General features: G+C 45.4%; 1 protein-coding gene across 1 annotated transcript in view; it reads right to left on the bottom strand.

Moving 5' to 3' along the window:
* LOC311136256 (clathrin heavy chain 1-like) overlaps positions 1 to 10,336 on the bottom strand; it is a 77,313-nt gene extending 66,977 nt beyond the window's left edge. Inside the window, exon 1 of the mRNA XM_084170387.1 lies at positions 10,195 to 10,336. Coding sequence (XP_084026513.1) covers positions 10,195 to 10,236 — 42 coding nt within the window. The 5' untranslated portion in view covers positions 10,237 to 10,336. The remainder of the gene's footprint in view (positions 1 to 10,194) is intronic.
* Positions 10,337 to 26,520: the final 16,184 nt, after the last annotated feature.

Here is a 26,520-nt window from a genome sequence, read left to right as displayed (position 1 = left end):
ACCTGCACCAGGCTGGGAAGACTGAATCTGCAATAGGTAAGCAGCTTGGTTTGAATAAATCAACTGTGGGAGCAATTATTAGGAAATGGAAGACATACAAAACCACTGATAATCTCCCTCGATCTGGGGCTCCACGCAAGATCTCACCCCGTGGGGTCAAAATGATCACAAGAACGGTGAGCAAAAATCCCAGAACCACACGGGGGGACCTAGTGAATGACCTGCAGAGAGCTGGGACCAAAGTAACAAAGCCTACCATCAGTAACACACTACGCCGCCAGGGACTCAAATCCTGCAGTGCCAGACGTGTCCCCCTGCTTAAGCCAGTACATGTCCAGGCCCGTCTGAAGTTTGATAGAGTGCATTTGGATGATCCAGAAGAGGATTGGGAGAATGTCATATGGTCAGATGAAACCAAAATATAACTTTTTGGTAAAAACTCAACTCGTCGTGTTTGGAGGACAAAGAATGCTGAGTTGCATCCAAAGAACACCATACCTACTGTGAAGCATTGGGGTGGAAACATCATGCTTTGGGGCTGTTTTTCTGCAAAGGGACCAGGACGACTGATCCGTGTAAAGGAAAGAATGAATGGGGCCATGTATCGTGAGATTTTGAGTGAAAACCTCCTTCCATCAGCAAGGGCATTGAAGATGAAACGTGGCTGGGTCTTTCAGCATGACAATGATCCCAAACACACCGCCCGGGCAACGAAGGAGTGGCTTCGTAAGAAGCATTTCAAGGTCCTGGAGTGGCCTAGCCAGTCTCCAGATCTCAACCCCATAGAAAATCTTTGGAGGTAGTTGAAAGTCTGTGTTGCCCAGCGACAGCCCCAAAACATCACTGCTCTAGAGGAGATCTGCATGGAGGAATGGGCCAAAATACCAGCAACAGTGTGTGAAAACCTTGTGAAGACTTACAGAAAACATTTGACCTGTGTCATTGCCAACAAAGGGTATATAACAAAGTATTGAGAAACTTTTGTTATTGACCAAATACTTATTTTCCACCATAATTTGCAAATAAATTCATTAAAAATCCTACAATGTGATTTTCTGGATTTTTCTTTCTCATTTTGTCTGTCATAGTTGACGTGTACCTATGATGAAAATTACAGGCCTCTCTCATATTTTTAAGTGGGAGAACTTGCACAATTGGTGGCTGACTAAATACTTTTTTCCCCCCACTGTAAGTACTTGATCACCTACCAACCAGTAAGAATTCCGGCTCTCACAGACCTGTTAGTTTTTCTTTAAGAAGCCCTCCTGTTCTCCACTCATTACCTGTATTAACTGCACCTGTTTGAACTCGTTACCTGTATACACACTCAATCAAACAGACTCCAACCTCTCCACAATGGCCAAGACCAGAGAGCTGTGTAGGGACATCAGGGATAAAATTGTAGACCTGCACAAGGCTGGGATGGGCTACAGGACAATAGGCAAGCAGCTTGGTGAGAAGGCAACAACTGTTGGCGCAATTATTTGAAAATGGAAGAAGTTCAAGATGACGGTCAATCACCCTCGGTCTGGGGCTCCATGCAAGATCTCACCTCGTGGGGCATCAATGATCATGAGGAAGGTGAGGGATCGAACCCACAACCCTGGCGTTGCAAGCGCCATGCTCTACCAACTGAGCTACACACCTACTCATTCAAGGGTTCTTTATTTGTACTATTTTTTACATTGTAGAACAATAGTGAAGACATCAAAACTACGAAATAAGACATACAGTGATGGAAAAAAGTATTTGATCCCCTGCTGATTTTGTACGTAAAAAAATCAAGAAAACGCATGTCAAAAATATTATAAATTGATTTGCATTTTAATGAGGGAAATAAGCATTTGACCCCTCTGCAAAACATGACTTAGTACTTGGTGGCAAAACCTTTGTTGGCAATCACAGAGGTCAGACGTTTCTTGTAGTTGGCCACCAAGTTTGCACACATCTCAGAAGGGATTTTGTCCCACTCCTCTTTGCAGATCTTCTCCAAGTCATTAATGTTTCGAGCATGACGTTTGGCAACTCGAACCTTCAGCTCCCTCCACAGATTTTCTATGGGATTAAGGTCTGGAGACTGGCTAGGCCACTCCAGGACCTTAATGTGCTTCTTCTTGAGCCACTCCTTTGTTGCCTTGGCCGTGTGTTTTGGGTCATTGTCATGCTGGAATACCCATCCACGACCCATTTTCAATGCCCTGGCTGAGGGAAGGAGGTTCTCACCCAAGATTTGACGGTACATGGCCCCGTCCATCGTCCCTTTGATGCGGTGAAGTTGTCCTGTCCCCTTAGCAGAAAAACACCCTCAAAGCATAATGTTTCCACCTCCATGTTTGACGGTGGGGATGGTGTTCTTGGGGTCATAGGCAGCATTCCTCCTCCTCCAAACATGGCGAGTTGAGTTGATGCCAAAGAGCTCCATTTTGGTCTCATCTGACCACAACACTTTCACCCAGTTCTCTTCTGAATCATTCAGATGTTCGTTGGCAAACTTCAGACGGCCCTGTATATGTGCTTTCTTGAGCAGGGGGACCTTGCGGGCGCTGCAGGATTTCAGTCCTTCACGGCGTAGTGTGTTACCAATTGTTTTCTTGGTAACTATGGTCCCAGCTCCCGTGTAGTTCTGGGCTGATTCCTCACCGTTCTCATGATCATTGCAACTCCACGAGGTGAGATCTTGCGAGGGAGATTGACAGTTCTTTTGTGTTTCTTCCATTTGCGAATAATCGCATCAACTGTTGTCACCTTCTCACCAAGCTGCTTGGCGATGGTCTTGTAGCCCATTCCAGCCTTGTGTAGGTCTACAATCTTGTCCCTGACATCCTTGGAGAGCTCTTTGGTCTTGGCCATGGTGGAGAGTTTGGAATCTGATTGATTGATTGCTTCTGTGGACAGGTGTCTTTTATACAGGTAACAAACTGAGATTAGGAGCACTCCCTTTAAGAGTGTGCTCCTAATCTCAGCTCGTTACCTGTATAAAAGTCACCTGGGAGCCAGAAATCTTTCTGACTGAGAGAGGGTCAAATACTTATTTCCCTCGTTAAAATGCAAATCAATGAATAACATTTTTGACATGCATTTTTCAGGATGTTTTTGTTGTTATTCTGTCTATCACTGTTCAAATAAACCTACCATTAAAATAATAGACTGATCATTCCTTTGTCAGTGGGCAAACGTACAAAATCAGCAGGGGATCAAATACTTTTTTCCCCTCACTGTATGGAATCATGTAGTACCCACAAAAGTGTTAAACAAATCAAAATATTTTATATTTGAGATTCTTCAAATAGCCACCCTTTGCCTTGATGACAGCTTTGCACACTCTTGGCATTCTCTCAACCAGCTTCCTGAGGTAGTCACCTGGAATGCATTTCAATTAACAGGCGTGCCTTCTTAAAAGTTCATTTGTGAATTGTATTTACTTCTTAATGCGTTTGAGCCAATCAGTTGTGTTGTGACAAGGTAGGGAGGGGGGTATACAGAAGATAGCCCTATTTGGTAAAATACCAAGTCCATATTATGGCAAGAACATCTCAAATAAGCAAAGAGAAACGACAGTCCATCATTACTTTAAGACATGAAGGTCAATCAAAATTGAACATTTTAAGAACTTTTTTGGTTCCAACCGCCGTGTCTTTGTGACACGCGTGTGAGTGAACAGATGATCTCTGCATGTGTAGTTCCCACCGTAAAGCATGGAGGAGGTGGTGTTATGGTGTGGGGGTGCTTTGCTGGTGAAACTGTGATTTATTTAGAATTCAAGGCACACATAACCAGCATGGCCACCACAGCATTCTGCAGCGATACGCCATCCCATCTGGTTTGAGCTTAGTGGGACTATCATTTGTTTTTCAACAGGACAATGACCGCAGAGTGAAGGAAAAGCAGCCAACAAGTGCTCAGCATATGTGGGAACTCCTTCAAGACTGTTGGAAAAGCATTCCAGGTGAAGCTGGTTGAGAGAATGCCAAGAGTGTGCAAAGCTGTCATCAAGGCAAAGGGTGGCTATATGAACACTTTTGTGGTTACTACATGATTCCATGTGTTATTTCATAGTTTTGATGTCTTCACTATTATTATACAATGTAAAAAATAGTAAAAATAAAGAAAAACCCTGGAATGAGTAGGTGTGTCCAAACTTGACTGGTACTGTACACTACCGTTCAAAATTTAGGGGTCACTTTGAAATGTCCTTGTTTTCCATGAAAACATACATGAAATTAGTTTGAATTGGAAATATAGCAAAATTAATAGGAAATGTAGTCACTGACAAGGTTAGAAATCATGATTTTTAATAGAAATAATTGTGTCCTTCAAACTTTGCTTTCGTCAAAGAATCCTCAATTTGCAGCAATTACAACCTTGCATACCTTTGGCATTCTAGTTGTCAATTTGTTGAGGTAATCTTAAGAGATTTCCCCCCCATGCTTCCTGAAGCATCTCCCACAGGTTGGATTGGCTTGATGGGCACTTCTTACGTACCATACGGTCAAGCTGCTCCCACAACAGCTCAATAGGGTTGAGATCCGGTGACTGTGCTGGCCACTCTATTATAGACAGAATACCAGCTGACTGCTTCTTCCCTAAATAGTTATTGCATAGTTTGGAGCTGTGCTTTGGGTCATTGTCCTGTTGTAGGAGGAAATTGGCTCCAATCAAGCGCCGTCCACAGGGTATGGCATGGCGTTGAAAAATGGAGTGATAGCCTTCTTCAAGATCCCTTTTACCCTATACAAATCTCCCACTTTACCACCACCAAAGCACCCCCAGACCATCACATTGCCTCCACCATGCTTGACAGATGGCATCAAGCACTCCTCCAGCATCTTTTCATTTGGTCTGCGTCTCACAAATGTTCTTCTTTGTGATCCGAACACCTCAAACTTCGATTCGTCTGTCCATAACACTTTTTTCCAATCTTCCTCTGTCCAGTGTCTGTATTATTTTGCCCATCTTAATATTTTCTTTTTATTGGCCAGTCTGAGATATGGCTTTTTCTTTGCAACTCTGCCTAGAAGGTCAGCATCCCGGAGTTGCCTCTTCACTGTTGACGTTGAGACTGGTGTTTTGCAGGTACTATTTAATGAAGCTGCCAGTTGAGGACCTGTGAGGCGTCTGTTTCTCAAACTACATTTACATTACATTTTAGTCATTTAGAAGACACTAATGTCCTCTTGCTCAGTTGTGCACCGGGGCCTCCCACTCCTCTTTCTATTCTGGTTAGAGCCAGTTTGCGCTGTTCTGTGAAGGGAGTAGTACACAGCGTTGTACGAGATCTTCAGTTTCTTGGAAATTTCTCGCATGGAATAGCCTTCATTTCTCAGAACAAGAATAGACTGACGAGTTTCAGAAGAAAGATATTTGTTTCTGGCCATTTTGATCCTGTAATCGAACCCACAATTGCTGATGCTCCGGATACTCAACTAGTCTCAAGAAGGCCAGTTTTATTGCTTCTTTAAATCAGCACAACAGTTTCAAGCTGTGCTAACATCATTGCAAAAGGGTTTTCTAATGATCAATTAGCCTTTTAAAATGATAAACTTGGATTAGCAAACACAACGTGCCATTGGAACACAGGACTGATGGTTGCTGATAATGGGCCTCTGTACGCCTATGTAGATATTCCATTAAAATCAGCCGTTTCCAGCTACAATAGCCATTTACAACATTAACAATGTCTACACTGTATTTCTGATCACACAGGCACTCGCTGTCATTTTTTATAACAGTGTGACCATCGGGCTCTTTCTTGAGTCATTTGTGTGTCTTCATTATTTACTCAAACAGTGTGCTTAAAGCATCAGACAAGCTAAGTGCATATGTAGTTGATTTTATTCATATGTGTCTATATATGGAAAAATAAGTTTAAACATGACGGGTCTCGGTCTACCAATATTTTGTTGTTGTAGAGGACAGCCCTACAGCTCACGGATAGATCTGGAATTGAATGAACAACGGAAACTGAACATCAGCATGCATAATGCAAAGGTAAAAGAGAACCGTGAGATTTTGAAAGACCTAGCTAATTAATGCTACCTAGGTAAACTGGAGTTGGCATTTCGTGGCAACGATGATAGTGCCAGCTCATCAAACAGGTCCAGGGTTTAAATGAGAGCCAGGTTTGACCACTTTGGTGAACTTAATTTCGCTGACTTAGTGGACTGCAAAAAATTCTAAACAATGTCACAAAAGTTCGACACCAGCAAACGAGAGCCTGTCAAAATATCGCAAGTACTTAGATTTCGTTAGACTTAAGACTGATCTTGTCAGCCTACCTGCTGCTGTTTGATGGTTGGTTGTCAGTGCTCGACATTCAGGGCTTCTCCGGCAACATCTGCCGAGCTCACCCGGTCAGTTAATCAAGCTTTCATATGGCCTGCTTGGGCCAGTACATTTTCAAACTCCAAAACAAATATTTTTTTAGAATTTCTATTTATTCCTTCACAATCTTCAAGATATCTGACACTTCAAACTTGTTACTAACCAGCATTGGGTTTCCAAGTGAAGTGAAGAATGTCAAAGCCTTCCCTCTGGAGTGAGCCCCGCCTAAGTAAGTCCTGGATACTAGCGCCAGACCCGTCTCAGCGGAGGAGGGAAACCCATCAATTCTGAGATGAACTTCGGCACACGCATTCCACAATCACAGAATAAAAGTCCTCCACATTTTCAGTCTTTTTTCATATCAGACATCATACACAGCGATGTCATTATTAGCAAAGAAAGGTTTACGTAGGCCTAGACCTACATGTAGCTGCTTGCTTGTCAAGACAAACATTATTTACAGAAACTACATTTTCACAAATCAATGTATATATTTTTTTTTATGTAATAATGCTATTGTTTTCTATATAATCTTTAAAAAATATATATATATATATATATTCCCGAAGCTGTTAATGAGCTATGCCGTTTATTTATCTGACTAATATCAAATGTCGGATGGCAAGAGCGTGCAACTCCTCATACAGCTGATTGCTGCATGGAACGAAATGTGCTCTAATAAGCCCAGTCACTGAGCAACATTCCTAAAAGACAAGTCAGCAATTATTGAAAAGAGCAGGAACCCAGCTTTCCAGTCATGTTTGATATATTTTTCAACTCCAACTTTTGCACAATTAGCAGCGTTATACAATCTGAGTGTCTGGCTTTATGAGTGTGTGAGTGCCTACTGTATCTGTGTGTAAAATAATAATGCCTGGAAAGACAAGCAGTGCTCTTGTTACTTAGAGAGAGAAAAGTCCCAATCTATAGCAGCCAGAGCTCACCAAATACCCAGCTGTATAAATGGTTGATATATAAAAATACAAGCTATGCAAGTGGCCCCGTATGAGTGAGGAAAGGACAGGACACCCGCAGATGGAGAGCAAATAAAGTGGATGGGAGGCTTTAAAGCTGGAATCCTTAGTGGTGAACCAGCCACGTCCGTTTGTGATATTACAACAAATAAATTACTGTAAAGAACGAACACTGGCCCCCCCACCCCGGACATCATTGCACGCACAATATGTACTTGTAAAAATTGACCATGCTGCTCAGTTCCGCAACTAAAACAATTGTGGTGGGGGCTGCCAGTGGCTCCGTTTCCCCCAGCCAGAAGCACTCCAATGAAGTTCACCATGGGTTTCCCTCAGCCTGTGGGGTCAGTCCGGGTGAAGCCATGTGTGCTTTGAAGGGATACTGCAAGATTCTGGCAATTTGCCGTTTTTCTACATACACATACGCTAGCGTATCTGTAGACTTCCAGTCATTACGCTAACGCTAGTTGGAATTCCAGTGCCTGCAGATAGAAATGACAGTGCCAGCTGAGCTCAATCTCAACGCACAGAATGGCCAGTACATTATCTAACAGTACCACCTTCCTCAATCTTCTTTAACACCCACTCCTGCAATTATGAATCTGTCAAGGGCATCAGACTTTTTCCCCTCTATAAACTGTACATTCTAATTCCAAGGACAAAAGGCCTTTACACAGGCTTGTCAACCTCAGACTTGATGTATGAATAACTCTAGAGCTCTATTATTTAAAGTTGCCGATTCAAATGTAGCTTCAGTAGCCTATAGAACAGGTAGAGTAGTGATATGGAGTGCTATTGATGTGAGTGCACTGTGCTGTGCAGCAGTAAAGGCTGGAGTGGATAATAGGTCTCGTGATTGGGGCACTGCCTGTAGGGTTAATTTGTGTTAATTTCACCATCCCTGTCTGCACTTTGCACAAAAAAAAACTAGAGGACAGCCCTCCAATAACATTGGCTCACAGTGACAGAGAGAGGGGGACAGAGAGAAATAGAGGAGAGAAATACATTTTCCCTCCCTTCACCTCTACAACATCTGTGGTTAGCCATAATCCTCCTGACAATAACCTATAATTTTACACCACAGATTGAACTACTGAGAAAAACAGTAGCAATTCCCCTCAGACGCAACACAATATCCATGAGAATAGAGAAGATGAACTAGAATCAATGTAATAGCAAAAACAGCAGCACTTCAGATGTAGAGGCAAACCTGCACAATTTAACAACAAAAGTGACAGTCTCAGTCACAAGCAGCACTTTTGTGTCTATGGAAGTATTGTTGTAAAGTCAGTCTGACTGTGACAATCTATCCAACTGTGCTTCTAATAACGGGTAGTGTGTGCGAGACATGCTGTAAAAACAAACAAACGATGCATTATGTAGCAACAAATAAACACAATGCAAAACAAATTATTTTTATGAAGCCAAGATGTAGGCGGATTGCATGTCTCGTTCTGAATCGGAGGCTCCACAAAAACACCAAAGAGTATGATTTATTCACTAGCTAGGTCACGGAACTTGCAAGCCAACAGTCTTTACACAAGTCATTCTCTCCAAGGAGCATGAATGTTTTCCACTTCCTCAACCTGACCTACTGTGAGTTCAATAGTCAACATGACATGTAGCCTATGTCAGGCTAAGGTATGGTAATTCAAAACCACAAACATTCCCATTCACACATATTCCCTGATAATATAGGAAGAGTCCTCATTTGTTTCATTGGCCTGAGACTTCACAACCCACAGTGTTCTATGTCAGGTGTCATTTGTGGAGCATTTTAGTGCTTGAGGTAATCGTCCACTGACCATAAGCTACAGCCAACCTGCTCAAGAGTCTTATTTCATTAACAGAACAGTAATTATAAAGTGTCATCTGTGATATGGGACATCACTGGTCGGTACACATTCATTAAAAATCACATAACAAAGTCTGCTTACGTGTGAAGGTGTGCCATACACCTGCTGATGACATGCTCTCTCATACTATCATGGTGTGTGTACCTAGGAGGTAATGTCCATTCACTACCACCAGCAAAGCACTACAATCGTTAGGCAATCGGCATGAATGAACGGATATGATTGTTACTGTTAGGGACAGAAATACAAACGTTGCCTATTCTTGAGTACTAACTATGAGGCTTGGTGTTAGCTAAAGACCTCGCTCAGCTGGCTGAGCTAGACCAGACTTTCAAAACTGGGGCAAGAACAAGTGTAAATGGTGGGTTGGCAATTCAAACTCAAGTCGCTTGAGATAAGTCAGATGTGTGACGGGGAAGAACGTTAGCTAAGCGGCTGGCTAAAGTCAGCTAACTAATCTTTGATCCGGGTAGAATGGTCAGCAATTTAGTTACCTAGCTAACTAGCGAACGTTAGCTATAAAGTTATATGCCTTAAAACACCAAAACACCCGACATCGTAGTTTGCGATTGATGGTGAATTGCTATTCCATTATTTCCTTAGCAAGGTAGCTAGCTAACTAAATTGCTAGCCACTTCGCGACACATACGTGAGTAGTTAACTAGAGTTTGTTACAGGTTAGTTAGCGAACTATACTTTATTTTAGCTAGCCAATATCAACAATAATAGCTTATCTGCCTACTAACGACCTCGCCATCCACACCACCGGGTAAGGTAACTAGGTAGAAACGATATCTAGCCAACTAATATCATCCATCGCTAGTGTCAGCTTCCCACCGAGCCGGGAGACGATGTGTCATAAGCTAACTAGTTAGCTAAGCTAACTCACATTATGTTGAGACTGAGAGCTATTTTTCATTCAGAGATCAGTGACGCTCGCTTAATTATCGGTTATTTTGGTGTCCTATGGAACAATGAATATGAGGAAAGTAATAGATGATAATTTTTCCGAAATATTACCATTCATTCAACAGACAACATACCTGCAGGTGCTCCTGAAAGCGGATAGGCAGAATCTGAGCCATGACGGTTCCTCTGCTCTCCTCCCGATTCTCCAAGTAATGCTAACAAACTACGGCTTCTTCTCAGATCCTAGCCGGACAGCCAGGGAACTGCTAGTTTACAGTCCAATTGGGTAGACTCGAAGTCTTGTATGAAAATGTGATGGTGATTTTATTCGTCCTTTTGCTGTTTACTTGAGCGCTTCCCCTGATGACGGACGGCTGCAGCTGCACTGAACACCCTGGACCTGCAATGGCGGTGGCAGCTGCTCAGGAGAAGAGAAACAATCCGGAAATGGCTGTGTACTTCAGTCGGGCGGACGAATACAGATATTCATGTTTCAAAAAGTGTCATTTCTAATCATGATTAAACTGATGTAGGATATTCACCATTGAAACCTATTCATTTTTATACCATCCAGGAAAATTGACTAGTGTGTAAAGGAAGCATGCCATTTTGGAGATAAGGATGCATTGGTACTATTTCTTTGCGATTCATCCTTTGATTTTTGCCACATCATTCGTCCTCGTGATTGCACGTCAGTTCCTACTTGCGTAGGCTACTCTTGTTCCGCACGGGTGAAAGCTGTGGGTCAAAGGGTTTAATCGATTTACAATAAAATCCCTTACAATAAAATCATGATATTGGAGTTTTGTAGGCCTCTTGAATTCACGGCCTTAAATATATTCACATGTTTATCTGGTCGATGTGGTGTGTATTATATTTATCGTCAAACCACTCACTTTTTATAACTAGATCGTATTCCTCAATAGGCTTGATGCCTACAGTTGACCTGATTTGACGGGTAACAGACAGTGGTGGAAAAAGTACTCAATTGTCATACTTGATTAAAAGTAAAGATACCTTAGTAGAAAATGACTCAAGTAAATGTGAACGTCACCCAGTAAAATATTGCTTGAGTAAAAGTCTAAAAGTATTTAGTTTTAAATATACTTAAGTATAAAAAATAAATGGAATTGCTCAAATGTACTTAAGTATCAAAAGTAAAAGTATAAACCATTTCAAATTCCTTATATTAAGCAAACCAGACGGTTTGACAGATAGCCAGGGGCACACTCCAACACTCATACATAATTTACAAATGAAGCATTTGTGTTTAGTGAGTCCGCCAGATCAGAGGCAGTAGGGATGACCAGGGATGTTCTTTTGATAAGCGCAGTAAAGTAAAGTACAGATACCCAAAAAAACTACTTAAGTAGTACTTTATAAAGTATTTTTACCACTGGTAACAGATAACAGGTGAAGCCACTACTAATAGGCTATAAACAATTAATGTTACTCTTGCTGTGTGTATGTGCAGCAAATGAGAACAACTTCAATTCATTTGCCCACAAAAGTCAAACAGGGCTTGCCACAGATCCACTTGCTTAGAACTGAATCATCCCACATTTCATCAGGACCTTTCTGTCAAATATACATTTTTGATAAGTCAACACAGCTCCATCCTGTCCATTTCCCAAGCACTGGTAGTAGTACATCTTCTGACACAATGACACATCAGCTGCTTACTCAGCTAAATCTTGAGGTGAGAGTGTATAGTTTCAGTGGAAATAAGTAGGGTAAAACGACCTGTTTTAAATAGTTGTTGAACGATCTCTACTCAGAGTATTTGCACAATATATCATCCAACTCAACAACAATCCAATTTCTCTTGGATCCTGGATCCAGATGTCTATCAACATCTTTATCATACCAGAGTGCTAAGGGTGGGTCAGACATCCAAGTAGACATTTTCTATTTTACGTGGCCACAATCTGCATGGTAACTGAGTGTAGTAGGCTATAATTGCACAATAAATAAATGAGGGTTGGTAAAAGCCTTTCTTGGGACTTGATAGTGAAGCTGACCTTTTAGTAGTAATGCCATTTCATCAAGAAGATGCAGCAGGCATCTGAGCCAGCACTTACTTGCCCAAGGATGCTAGGAAATTGGGTGGGCAGAGTTAGAGAGGGAATTGATCAGTCTGCAGTATAAACTGAGGAGGCAGATGCTGGCTAACCAAGGAGTGGTCAAGAATAAGCTAATACAAAAATGTTTCTCCTTATTTTGTCCTCTTGTTAAAGAAGTTGAATAAGTCATCTTAATCAAGAATGGGTGGGTATTTCGGACCATTTTAGATTTTGTAAACACCTTGGTTCCTAAATCAGATTGAATAAAGACAAGAGGCATTGACAATTATCTTATCTGGATCCACCAGTAGGCTATTAGAGTTTGCCCTTTAGAGTAAGAAGAGTTGACTGAAATGGTCCACCCACGCAGACAGTGTGGTGAAGAAGGCACAACAGAGCCTACTCAACCTTAGGAGGCTGAAGAAATTTGGCTTGGCACCTAAAACCCTCACAAACTTTTACAGATGCACAATTGAGAGCATCCTGTCGGGCTGTATCACCGCCTGGTACGGAAGCTTCACTACCCGCAACCGCAGGGCTCTCCAGAGGGTGGTGCGGTCTGCCGAACGCATTACCGGGGGCAAACTACCCGCCCTCCAGGACACCTACAGCACCCGATGTCACAGGAAGGCCAAAAAGATCATCAAGGACATCAACCACCCGAGCCACTGCCTGTTCACCCCGCTATCATCCAGAAGGCGAGGTCAGTACAGGTGCATCAAAGCTGGGACCGAGAGAATGAAAAACAGCTTCTATCTCAAGGCCATCAGACTGTTAAATAGCCATCACTAGCACATTAGAGGCTGCTGCTGCCTATTGAAATCACTGGTCACTTTAAGAAATGGAACACTAGTCACTTTAATAATGTTTACATATCTTGCATTACTCATCTCATATGTCTATACTGTATTCTATAATATTCTACTGTATCTTAGTCCATGCCGCTCTGTCATTGCTTGTCCATATAATTTATGTATATATGTATATATTCTTAAATTCCATTCCTTACTTAGATTTGTGTGTATTGGGTATATGTTGTGAAATTGTAAGATATTACTTGTTATATATTACTGCACTGTCAGAGCTAAAAGCACAAGCATTTCGCTACACCCGTGATAACATCTGCTAAACACGTGTACGTGACAAATAAAATTTGATTTGATTTGATTTGATCACCATAAGTCATCAAATATATAAACCTTTCTATTATTGTTTAAAAATCCATAAGAAAATGATTTGAGTTGAGTTGTTTACAATTGGCCAGTTAACTGCAGTCTGCAGATGTCTGGCAGTGTCACCTGCTTTGATTATAAAGAGCACGCGAGGTGTGTCTGAGCCTCATAACGTTGTGTTGCAGCAGCAATGAAGAGACTGATCTCATCACAGCAAAGTGTCTGCAGCGAGACTGGTCCAACACATCTGGAAAATCACTGCCTGACACAGGCAAGGCCTTCAGCCATGTTTGCACAGAACAAGCCTTGTGAATTACAGTTATTTCCGATAGAACTCAAACCAAATGCAAACCCATGACTGTTTTTGGATCACAAGAATGTATTGCAAATCATGAAATTGAAAACCATGTCAAATGTTCTTGAATGACTCATGGCTGCGTATGCATAAGCCAGTGTCAGTATAGCTGCAAACTATCTCTTCCTCCACAGGTTTTATTGACTCTTACAATAATGGGTGCCTAAATACTGTATATGAAAATGCAAATTAATCTTTAGTTTAAACTTTCTTGCTATGAATACACAACATTACGCTCTCTCTCTGAGCACGTTGTGATACTGCATTCATATACTGGCCCCTTACATTATGTAAGAAAATGATCAAAGTCAAGTTGAGGAAATGACAATACATTATGTGTGATAAATTGTACTCCTGGTTTGAAATGGACAATAATTCAGTATGTTAACTACTTTACAATGATTTTATCTTTAAAGCAGCTTACCTTGCACATGGACATCCTCAATAATAGAGGGCAATAAAAATACAATACATTTATATGACATGCAGAGTAGCGTGATCAAAATCCTGAATCTAATTTAAAAAGCATAATTGTATAACTGTAGTTATTTGAAGATGTCTCTAGGTTGGAAACACACACTCATTGTGATTCTTAATTACTCCACAGTAGCCTATATGGCCCTCATCATCTTCACAAACACATTCACAAGACTTTTACATGTGCCCCCTATTCTCCTGATTCCTGCTTATAAGCAAAAACTAAAGCAGGAAGCACAAGTGACTCGGTTAATAAAAAAGTGGTCAGATGACGCAGATGCTAAGCTACAGGACTGTTTTGCTAGCACAGACTGGAACATGTTCCGGGATTCTTCAGACAGCATTGAGGAGTACACCACATCAGTCACTGGCTTCATCAATAAGTGCATCGATGATGTCGTCCCCACAGTGACCGTACGTACATACCCCAACCAGAAGCCATGGATTACAGGAAACATCCGCACTGAGCTAAAGGGTAGAGCTGCCGCTTTCAAGGAACGGGACTCTAACCCGGACGCTTATAAGAAATCCCGCTATGACCTCCGACGAACCATCAAACAGGCAAAGAGTCAATACAGGACTAAGATTGAATCGTACTACACTGGCTCTGACGCTCGTCGGATGTGGCAGGGCTTGAAAACTATTACAGACTACAAAGGGAAGCACAGCCGCGAGCTGCCCAGTGACACAAGCCTACCAGATGAGCTAAACCACTTCTATGCTCGCTTCGAGGCAAGCAACACTGAAGCATGCATGAGAGCACCAGCTGTTCCGGATGACTATGTGATCACGCTCTCCGTAGCAGATGTGAGTAAGACTTTTAAGCAGGTCAACTTTCACAAGGCCGCAGGGCCAGACGGATTACCAGGACGTGTACTCCGAGCATGTGCTGACCAACTGGCAAGTGTCTTCACTGACATTTTAAACATGTCCCTGACTGAGTCTGTAATACCAACATGTTTCAAGCAGACCACCATAGTCCCCGTGCCCAAGGACTCTAAGATAACCTGCCTAAATGACTACCAACCCGTAGCACTGACGTCTGTAGCCATGAAGTGCTTTGAAAGGCTGGTCATGGCTCACATCAACACCATTATCCCAGAAACCCTAGACCCACTCCAATTTGCATACCGCCCCAACAGATCCACAGATGATGCAATCTCTATTGCACTCCACACTGCCCTTTCCCACCTGGACAAGAGGAACACCTACGTGAGAATGCTATTCATTGACTATAGCTCAGCATTCAACACCATAGTGCCCTCTAAGCTCATCAATAAGCTAAGGATCCTGGGACTAAACACCTCCCTCTGCAACTGGATCCTGGACTTCCTGACGGGCCGCCCCCAGGTGGTAAGGGTAGGTAACAACACATCTGCCACACTGATCCTCAACACGGGGGCCCCTCAGGGGTGCGTGCTCAGTCCCCTCCTGTACTCTCTGTTCACCCATGACTGCATGGCCAGGCACGACTCCAACACCATCATTAAGTTTGCCGACGACACAACAGTGGTAGGCCTGACCACCGACAACGATGAGACAGCCTATAGGGAGGAGGTCAGAGACCTGGCCGTGTGGTGCCAGGACAACAACCTCTCCCTCAACGTGACCAAGACAAAGGAGATGATTGTGGACTACAGGAAAAAAAAGAGGACTGAGCACGCCCCCATTCTCATCGACGGGGCTGTAGTGGAACAGGTTGAGAGCTTCAAGTTCCTTGGTGTCCACATCACCAACGAACTATCATTGTCCAAACACACCAAGACAGTCGTGAAGAGGGCACGACAAAGCCTATTCCCCCTCAGGAGACTGAAAAGATTTGGCATGGGTCCTCAGATCCTCAAAAAATTCTACAGCTGCACCATCGAGAGCATCCTGACTGGTTGCATCACCGCCTGGTATGGCAACTGCTTTGCCTCCGACCGCAAGGCACTACAGAGGGTAGTGCGTACGGCCCAGTACATCACTGGGGCCAAGCTTCCTGCCATCCAGGACCTCTATACCAGGCGGTGTCAGAGGAAGGCCCTCAAAATTGTCAAAGACTCCAGCCACCCTAGTCATAGACTGTTCTCTCTGCTACCGCACGGCAAGCGGTACCGGAGTGCCAAGTCTAGGTCCAAAAGACTTCTCAACAGCTTCTACCCCCAAGCCATAAGACTCCTGAACAGCTAATCATGGCTACCCAGACTATTTGCACTGCCCCCCCACCCCATCCTTTTTACGCTGCTGCTACTCTGTTTATTTATGCATAGTCACTTTAACTCTACCCACATGTACATATTACCTCAACTACCTCAACTAGCCGGTGCCCCCGCACATTGACTCTGCAACGGTACCCCCCTGTATATATAGCCTCCCTACTGTCACTTTATTTTACTTCTGCTCTTTTTTCTCTCAACACTTTTTTTGTTGTTGTTTTATTTTTACTTTTTTTGTTAAAAATAAATGCACTGTTGGTTAAGGGCTGTAAGTAAGCATTTCACTGTAATGTCTGCACCTGTTGTATTCGGCGCATGTGACCAAAAAAAATTGATTTGATTTGATTTGATTTGCTCTCCAACTACAATAGCTATAACAGTGCAACTATTATGAGTGGAAACAACTTACAACTAAATGTGCTTCATTTTATAGTACCATTGCAATGTTGTTATTATTTCATGAATGTCTTTCTGTATTTGTAGTTACACAGAGAAATGGCAGGGTTCATTGGGTTGATGATATTTCTTGTCAGAGATAACAGCTGTTTTATGAGCGGAAGGAAATTATCATAATGGTTATGTTACCTTTCACAAACTATAGCTTTTTCAGCTACAGGAGACTTATCGTAACATTATATTGAAAGAAAATAAATAAGAAAATATTTATTTTTATTAAATATGCAGAGCACAAAGTTTGAAAGCAACAGTGTATATGGCAAACAAGTTTACATAATTTTCACATTATGAACGTGTCATGAGCACTCTCTCTCCCTGGTAGCAACATTAATTGCATTCAATTCTCTGCCACTCTGCTCACTCTCTCCCTACTCTGCCTAACGAGCTCCACCTGGCTCCGCCCTACTCTGTTCTAATTACTCTGCCAGCTGAACTGCATTTCCCCACTAACCTCTCCCAGTATATCAAGCCCTGTTTTTCAGCCAAGCCCTGTCAGATCGTCTTCATACCCGGACCAGTAACCTGCCTGTCTGCGCTCTGACTCCTGTTTGTGATACCGATCCTTTCTTGACTGCCTCCTTGTTCTACTGCCCCGTCTATCCCGACCTGCCTTCTGGACCTCGACTACTCTCCGATCTTCAGCCCCTCCGGTCTCCGACCACCAGATGAGCGTGCCCAGACGCTTCACCACCCTCAGCCCGATACGCCGCTCCATCACTGGGGAACACACACACTAAGCACTTGGACTGGACACCCCCGGACATTTGGTGACCCCCGGAGCACAGGTACCCACAGGACCCTGAAAAACCCCAGAGCCCCAAGCACCCCTGGAACCCCTGACACCCCTGGCACTCCTCTTCCCGCCTGAAACCTTCAATAAAGAACTCTGATTTTGAACTTGCGCTCTTGGGTCCTCTTCTGTCCATGACAGAACGATCTGACCATCATGGACCCAGCGCACTTCCTGACCACGATGGAAGAAGAGCCAGAGATGACTGCCCTACAGCGACTGGAACGCTCTGAGGGAGACATAAATCGGATGGCTGGCGACATCGCTTCCCTTCTCCAGCTATTCAACCAGCAGCAACAACAGTTCCAACTGCAGCAACAACAGCTAGCCCAAGCCCTGCAACTACTCTCAAACCCGGCTACTCCACCTGCACCCCCCCCTGGTCCTTCTGTTCCTGTACCACCGACACTCCTTCATCCCTCCGCTGGAGGTCCCAATGCTGCAGGCCCGGCAGTGCTGCCACCAGATCCCCACGCTCCTGAACCAAAGATTGGGAACCCGGAACGTTTTGATGGCAACCAGAAGCAAGTAAGACCATTCTTGAGCAGCTGCCGAATCCAGTTTGCACTACAGCCCAGGACTTTCTCAACAGAGGGAGCCAAGGTGGGGTATGTCATCACACATCTCACCGGTCGAGCTCGGTTGTGGGGAACGGCGGAATTCGACCGGCAAACCCCAGCCTGTGCCTCCTTCAGTGCCTTTGAGGAGGAGATGTTAAAGGTCTTTGACCTAGGCTCGCCAACAGCCGAAGCGTCACAAGCTCTGCTCACCATCCGTCAGGGCAATCGGACAGTGGCAGACTTCTCCATTGACTTTCGTACCCTGGCCAGTCAAAGCTCGTTTAACCCAGAGGCACTGGTGCAAGCCTTCCTCCATAGCCTGGCGGACTATATCAAAGACGAGCTTGTTTCCCATGACCCGCCCTCAACGCTTGATGCCGCCATTGACCTTGCCGTCCGCATTGACCGCCGTATACAGACCCGGAGGAGGGAGAAGGGCCGTCTCAGTCAACCTGCCATCCGCACTCGGGTCGATACCGCTTCTGTCCAGCCCCTGCCTGTCAAGTCCCATAGCCAACTCAATCAGCCTGAGCCCATGGAGATTGGCCGTGCCTCTCTGACTCCCGAGGAGCGTCGGCGCCGTCTAAGCTCCAACCTTTGCCTCTACTGTGGTGGCGAAAATCACCGTGTCGCCACTTGTCCGGCAAAAGCCGCAGCTCACCAGGTGTAGGGGAGATCCGGGTGAGCTCAACAAGCCTTCAGTCTCCCTCCATCCGAAAGACCCTGCTTCATCTCCGCCTTCAGCTTTCTGACAAGACTCATACATTGGCCGCCCTTGTGGATTCCGGAGCCGAAGCAAACATCATGGACCCTGAGCTTGCACAGCAACTGGGCGTGAACCATCATCAACTGACACAACCCATTCCTGCACGAGCCCTGGATGGGCATCATCTTGGCACTGTCACTCATATCTCCGCCCCTGTGACAATCCTGCTGTCAGGAAACCACCAGGAGTCCATCCAGTTTCACCTCCTACACTCACCTGGCCAACCACTCATTCTTGGATACCCGTGGCTCCGTCAGCACAACCCCCACATCGACTGGGAGACAGGAACAGTCCGTGAGTGGGGAAGGAGTTGTCACCAGACCTGTTTAAGGGGGGCCACCCTGCCCGTTCACCGGGAAAGATCTAGCGCTACCCCCGACATATCCAATGTTCCGGCCTGTTACCACAGCCTGAAAGAGGTGTTCAACAAATCCAAGGCGACATCTCTACCCCCACACAGACCCTATGACTGCGCGATTGATCTCCTGCCTGGCACAGCACCTCCCAAGGGTCGTCTGTATTCACTGTCAGCCCCGGAAAGAAAGGCCATGGAGGACTACATTAATGACTCTCTTGCCGCCGGGATAATTAGACCGTCATCTTCCCCCGCAGGAGCGGGATTCTTCTTTGTCGGCAAGAAGGACGGTTCTCTTCGTCCATGCATAGATTACCGGGGTCTGAACGACATCACGGTTAAGAATCGCTACCCACTGCCCTTACTTTCGTCTGCCTTCGAACTGCTGCAGGGAGCCACTGTATTCACAAAGCTGGACCTTCGCAATGCCTACCATCTGGTGCGGATGAGGGAGGGAGACGAATGGAAGACAGCGTTCAACACACCAACCGGCCACTATGAATATCTCGTCATGCCCTTCGGCCTCACCAATGCCCCAGCAGTTTTTCAAGCCCTAGTGAATGATATCCTCAGGGACATGCTAAATACGTTCGTATTTGTGTACCTTGACGATATTTTAATATTCTCAAAGACTCTGTCAGAACACACGCACCACGTCCAGTTGGTCCTGCGCCGCCTGCTGGAGAACTCTCTTTTCGTGAAGGCAGAGAAGTGCGAGTTCCATGCCAAGACCGTTTCATTCCTGGGGTATGTGGTGACCGAGGGCAGCATTCAGATGGATCTCACGAAGGTGTCGGCTGTCACTTCCTGGCCAGTTCCTGAGTCTCGGAAAAAGTTGCAACAGTTCCTGGGCTTTGCCAACTTTTATAGGAGATTCATCAGAAACTATAGCACAGTGGCTGCACCCCTCACGGCGCTAACCAGCACTAAACAACCGTACCAATGGACATCAGCTGCTGATAAGGCCTTCAATATCCTCAAGACATGTTTCACTTCTGCTCCCATCCTCCAGATGCCAGATGCAGCAAGGCAGTTTGTGGTGGAGGTAGATGCTTCGGACGTGGGAGTGGGTGCAGTGCTTTCTCAAAGAGCAGCTGAGGATGGCAAGATGCACCCCTGTGCCTTCTACTCCCGTCGGCTAACCCCTGCCGAATGCAACTACGACATTGGGAACCGCGAGCTGTTGGCTGTCAAGCTCGCCCTTGAAGAATGGCGGCACTGGTTAGAGGGGTCAAAGGAACCATTCGTAGTGTGGACAGACCACAAGAACCTGGAGTATATCCAAACAGCCAGGAGGCTGAACTCCCGTCAACAGCGGTGGTCTCTGTTCTTTACGCGCTTCAATTTCACGCTCTCCTACCGCCCGGGATCTCGCAACATCAAACCTGATGCTCTTTCCCGGATGTTTCAGAAGGACGAGACCACCGCCATGACAGCCCCCATTCTTCCCAGCCACTTGGTCGTAGCGGCCCTCACCTGGGAGATCGAGAAGCAGGTCATGGAGGCTCTTCGGGACCAGCCAGGTCCAAGCACCAGCGCCCCCAACCGTCTGTTTGTTCCAGCAAATCTCAGGTCACCTGTGATTCAGTGGGGGCACGAATCCCGTCTGGCCTGTCATCCCGGCATCACTCGCACCCTTCATCTGGTCCGCCAGCGGTTCTGGTGGCGGCGGATGAGACGGGATGTCCGAGAATTCATCCGAGCTTGTCCCACTTGTAACCGAAACAAGACCCCCAACCAGCCTCCTGCTGGGTTGCTGCAACCCCTACTCATACCCAAGAGGCCCTGGTCCCACGTTTCACTGGACTTTGTTACGGGCCTTCCGCCCTCTGACGGACACACAGTCATCCTTACCATTGTTGACCGCTTTAGTAAGATGACCCACTTCGTGCCCCTTCCCAAACTACCCTCTGCTAAAGAGACCTCCCAGGTGGTCCTGGAACATGTGTTTCGTATCCATGGCCTACCCCAGGATATAGTGTCAGACCGGGGCCCGCAATTCTCAGCAACCTTTTGGAAGGAGTTCTGTCATCTCCTTGGGGCCACCGCCAGCCTATCGTCTGGATTCCACCCGCAGTCAAACGGCCAGACTGAACGCATGAACCAGGAGCTGGAGAAGGCACTGAGGTGTGTGGCTTCCCAAAATCCCCGGGCCTGGGCTCAACACCTGCTCTGGGTGGAATATGCCCATAATTCACTCACCAGTTCCTCCACCGGGCTCTCCCCCTTTCAGTGTGTCTACGGGTATCAACCTCCACTGTTTGCCAGCCAGGAGGCGGATGCCACCTGTCCGTCTGCTCTTGCGTATGCCCGCCGCTGCCGCCGCACTTGGGCCCAGGCTCGCACTGTGCTCCTGAAGTCTGGAACCAGCTACGCCGTCGGTGCCAACCGACGGAGGACCCCAGCACCTACTTACCGGGTTGGTCAGAAGGTCTGGCTGTCTGCCCGGGATCTGCCGCTGCGGGTTGAATCACGAAAGCTGGCCCCTCGCTTCATTGGTCCTTTTCCTGTGCAGAAAGTCATCAGTCCAACGGCGGTCCGACTTCAGTTGCCCGCTTCCATGCGGGTCCACCCCACCTTCCACGTCTCCAAGGTCAAGCCGGTCCATGAAAGTCCCCTGGTCCCTGCAGCTCCGGCGCCACCTCCTCCGCGCCTCGTAGATGGCGGTCCTGTCTTCACCGTCCGGCGGCTGCTCCGCTCTAGGCGAAGGGGTAGGGGTCTCCAGTACCTCGTTGACTGGGAGGGATATGGTCCAGAGGAGAGGACCTGGATCCCGGCCAGGAGGATAGTGGACCGGACCCTTATCACTGACTTCCACCGACTACATCCTGATCAGCCTGCAATCCGTAGGGGCCGTCCAAGAGGGGTTCCTAGCCGTCCTGCCCGCCCTGCTTCCTGTCCTGTGCCTGACCCTGCTCCTGTCTCAGTGCCTGTCCTGTCTCCCGACCGTGACCCTCCAGCTCCTTCTGAGGATGAGGAGATTCACTCGGACCGCTCGGAGGAGTTCTGACCCGCCGCCTGCTCCCCTCCACCCTCCCGGCATGATGTTGTTCTTGGGACTTCTGGGGCCGTCCCTTGGAGGGGGGGTCCTGTCATGAGCACTCTCTCTCCCTGGTAGCAACATTAATTGCATTCAATTCTCTGCCACTCTGCTCACTCTCTCCCTACTCTGCCTAACGAGCTCCACCTGGCTCCGCCCTACTCTGTTCTAATTACTCTGCCAGCTGAACTGCATTTCCCCACTAACCTCTCCCAGTATATCAAGCCCTGTTTTTCAGCCAAGCCCTGTCAGATCGTCTTCATACCCGGACCAGTAACCTGCCTGTCTGCGCTCTGACTCCTGTTTGTGATACCGATCCTTTCTTGACTGCCTCCTTGTTCTACTGCCCCGTCTATCCCGACCTGCCTTCTGGACCTCGACTACTCTCCGATCTTCAGCCCCTCCGGTCTCCGACCACCAGATGAGCGTGCCCAGACGCTTCACCACCCTCAGCCCGATACGCCGCTCCATCACTGGGGAACACACACACTAAGCACTTGGACTGGACACCCCCGGACATTTGGTGACCCCCGGAGCACAGGTACCCACAGGACCCTGAAAAACCCCAGAGCCCCAAGCACCCCTGGAACCCCTGACACCCCTGGCACTCCTCTTCCCGCCTGAAACCTTCAATAAAGAACTCTGATTTTGAACTTGCGCTCTTGGGTCCTCTTCTGTCCATGACAGAACGGATGGAGCAGATACAGTTGAAGTCGGAGGTTTACATACACCTTATCCAAATACATTTAGACTCAGTTTTTCACAATTCCTGACATTTAATCCTAGTAAAAATTCCCTGTCTTAGGTCAGTTAAAATCACCACTTTATTTTAAGAATGTGAAATGTTAGAATAATAGTAGAGAGAATGATTTATTTAAGCTTTTATTTATTTCATCACATTCCCAGTGGGTCAGAAGTTTACATACACTCAATTAGTATTTGGTAGCATTGCCTTTAAATTGTTTAACTTGGGTCAAACGTTTCGGGTAGCCTTCCACTAGCTTCCCACTATAAATTGGGTGCATTTTTGGCCCATTCCTCTTGACAGAGCTGGTGTAACTGAGTCAGGTTTGTAGGCCTCCTTGCTCGCACACGCTTTTTCAGTTCTGCCCACAAATGTTCTATAGGATTGAGGTCAGGGCTTTGTGATGGCCACTCCAATACCTTGACTTTGTTGTCCTTAAGTCATTTTGCCACAACTTTGGAAGTATGCTTGGGTCATTGTCCATTTGGAAGACCCATTTGCGACCAACCTTTAACTTCCTGACTGATGTCTTGAGATGTTGCTTCAATATATCAACATCATTTTCCTTCCTCATGATGCCATCTATTTTGTGAAGTGCACCAGTCCCTCCTGCAGTAAAGCACCCCCACAGCATGATGCTGCCACCCCCGTGCTTCACGGTTGGGATGGTGTTCTTCGGCTTGCAAGCTGCCCCCTTTTTCCTCCAAACATAACGATGGTCATTATGGCCAAACAGTTCTATTTTTGTTTCATCAGACCAGAGGACATTTCTCCAAAAAGTACGATCTTTGTCCCCTTGTGCAGTTGCAAACCGTAGTCTGGCTTTTTTATGGCGGTTTTGGAGCAGTGGCTCTTCCTTGCTGAGCGGCCTTTCAGGTTATGTCGATAGAGGACTCGTTTTACTGTGGATATAGATACTTTTGTACCGGTTTCTCCAGCATCTTCACAAGGTCCTTTGCTGTTGTTCTGGGATTGATTTGCACTTTTTGCACCAAAGTACGTTCATCTCTAGGAGACAGAACGCGTCTCTTTCCTGAGCGGTATGATGGCTGTGTGGTCCCATGGTGTTTATACTTGCGTACTATTGTTTGTACAGATGAACGTGGTACCTTCAGGTGTTTGGAAATTGCTCCCAAGGATGAACCAGACTTGTGGAGGTCTACCATTTTTTTTCTGAGGTCTTGGCTGATTTCTTTTGATTTTCCCATGATGTCAAGCAAAGAGGCACTGAGTTTGAAGGTAGGCCTTGAAATACATCCAAAGGTACACCTCCAATTGACTCAAATGATGTCAATTAGCCTATCAGAAGCTTCTAAAGCCATGGCATCATTTTCTGGAATTTCCCAAGCTGTCTAAAGGCACAGTCAACTTAGTGTATGTAAACTTCTGACCCACTGAAATTGTGATACAGTGAATTATAAGTGAAATAATCTGTCTGTAAACAATTGTTGGAAATATTACTTGTGTCATGCACAAAGTAGATGTCCTAACCGACTTGCCAAAACTATAGTTTGTTAACAAGAAATTTGTGGAGTGGTTGAAAAACGAGTTTTAATGACTCCAACCAAAGTGTATGTAAACTTCAGACTTCAACTGTACATGGAAACCAGTAAACCTTTGGTTTGGAGGATTGTGCGGATTATAACCCAATCATAGACGCTAACTGCTTTAGCACCTATTGATGATAGTATCTTCTGGCCGGGGGTGTTTTGTTAAGATCCCGACGCTCATTCTGAACATTAAAACGCATCGCTTGCAGTACGGTTTAAACATAAGGAACGTATCTTTCATATCAGCGAGAAATAATTTTCTCAAACCAAAAGGTTAAATTACTAGACACCTTTATACGGTTAGGGTTCCCACACAGCCATATTTCCATATTATATCGCTTGTTTACGGAAGACAGATGGAAGACATAGGCAGCCACCTGTGCTAATTAGCTATTTAGCGTGCTCCAAACACCTGTGTGTAAGCGTGATGGGACGAAGTGTAGTTCGTCAACTGGAGGCACACACAGCTTGTGGATCCGTGAAAAATTGCTACAGTAAGTGTATATTTTTATTTGAAAGATTATTTCTCATTGATATGAAAGATAAGGGACATACATACTGGTCCCCTGTAGCTCAGTTGGTAGAGCATGGTTCGTTTCCTACGGGGGGCCAGTATGAAAACGTATGCACTTACTAACTGTAAGTCGCTCTGGATAAGAGCGTCTGCTAAATTACTAAAATGTAAAATGTAAATATCAGCATATGTTTCGAAAACCGGTTTGAAAGCGATGATTATTGACGTTTCTAAACTTTAAAACACAGTGTCTGAATTGTAGTTCACATGGAGGCCAAGCATGAGCGAATGTAACCACTGAAAACCCTACATATGGAGAATAAAGGTTTTCAAGAGCTAGGGTTATAGGTGGTCATGTATTGGAAGTATCTACTTGTTCCTCTGGTAGAAGAATAAAAGCTGACATCAACGGTGTCTTTTCGTTTGCACTCTGTTTTACCTCAGCCCAACTCATGCAGGCAAAGTGGTTGCTTCCCACATCTCAAACCTCATCAGTGTGGCCTTATGGTACAGGCAGCCAGGAAAACAAACAAACAAACCACACACCCATGTCATGATCTGACAAAATTACATTCATAAGGAAACAGTATTGTTGTGGATTGCTCCAGCAAATGTGTGGTTTCCATATGGTTGATGTGTTTGAAACCATTCTACCAATTATGCTCCAGCCATTACCACGAGCCCGTCCTACCCAAATAAGGTGACACCAACCTCCTGTGGTGGATTCATAGGAGCATTGCCAACAATCACTGGAGTGCAACAACAGGAGGAGAACGGAGCAACTTGCGGCCCGATTTTCACACCCCCCTCGTGAGAATGCAGGTACAATTGTTCAATGTATTCCCATTGGTTTACTGTGTATTGATGTGTGTATAGATCCCCACAGTGGAGGTGTCATAATACCCATAAAACCTAGCGGTCAAAACAGGGAAATGGTTCCACCCCATCATTTTTCCACCATTAATTTTTCCATAGGGGAGTTTAGAAACACTTAAAATAAGGGCTGTGTTTCGTGTAGGCGTACCCTGGTGTGACGTTTTGATAACCATGTACATCTCTCGCGGACAAGGTGACTTTTATCAATATATTCGGCTCTATTTAGCATCAATGTAGACATGCAAGACTACAAACCCCTACAAGCTCCTGCACATAATCTCTAGCTGGCACCTTTGTTTACAGGTACAGTTGAAGTCAGAAGTTTACATACACTTAGGTTGGAGTCATTAAAACTCGCTATTCAACCACTCCACAAATTTCTTGTTAACAAACTATAGTTTTGGCAAGTCGGTTAGGACATCTACTTTGTGCATGACACAAGTAATTTTTCCAACAATTGTTTACAGACAGATTATTTCACTTATAATTACTGTATCACAATTCCAGTGGGTCAGAAGTTTACATACACTAAGTTGGCTGTGC

The sequence above is a fragment of the Coregonus lavaretus genome (genome assembly GCF_964263955.1).
Source record: "Coregonus lavaretus genome assembly, chromosome: 10".
In the NCBI taxonomy this organism is placed as follows: Eukaryota; Metazoa; Chordata; class Actinopteri; order Salmoniformes; family Salmonidae; genus Coregonus; species Coregonus lavaretus.
The sequence above is the reverse complement of the archived record's forward strand: the minus strand, read 5'-3'. Positions and strand labels throughout refer to the sequence as shown.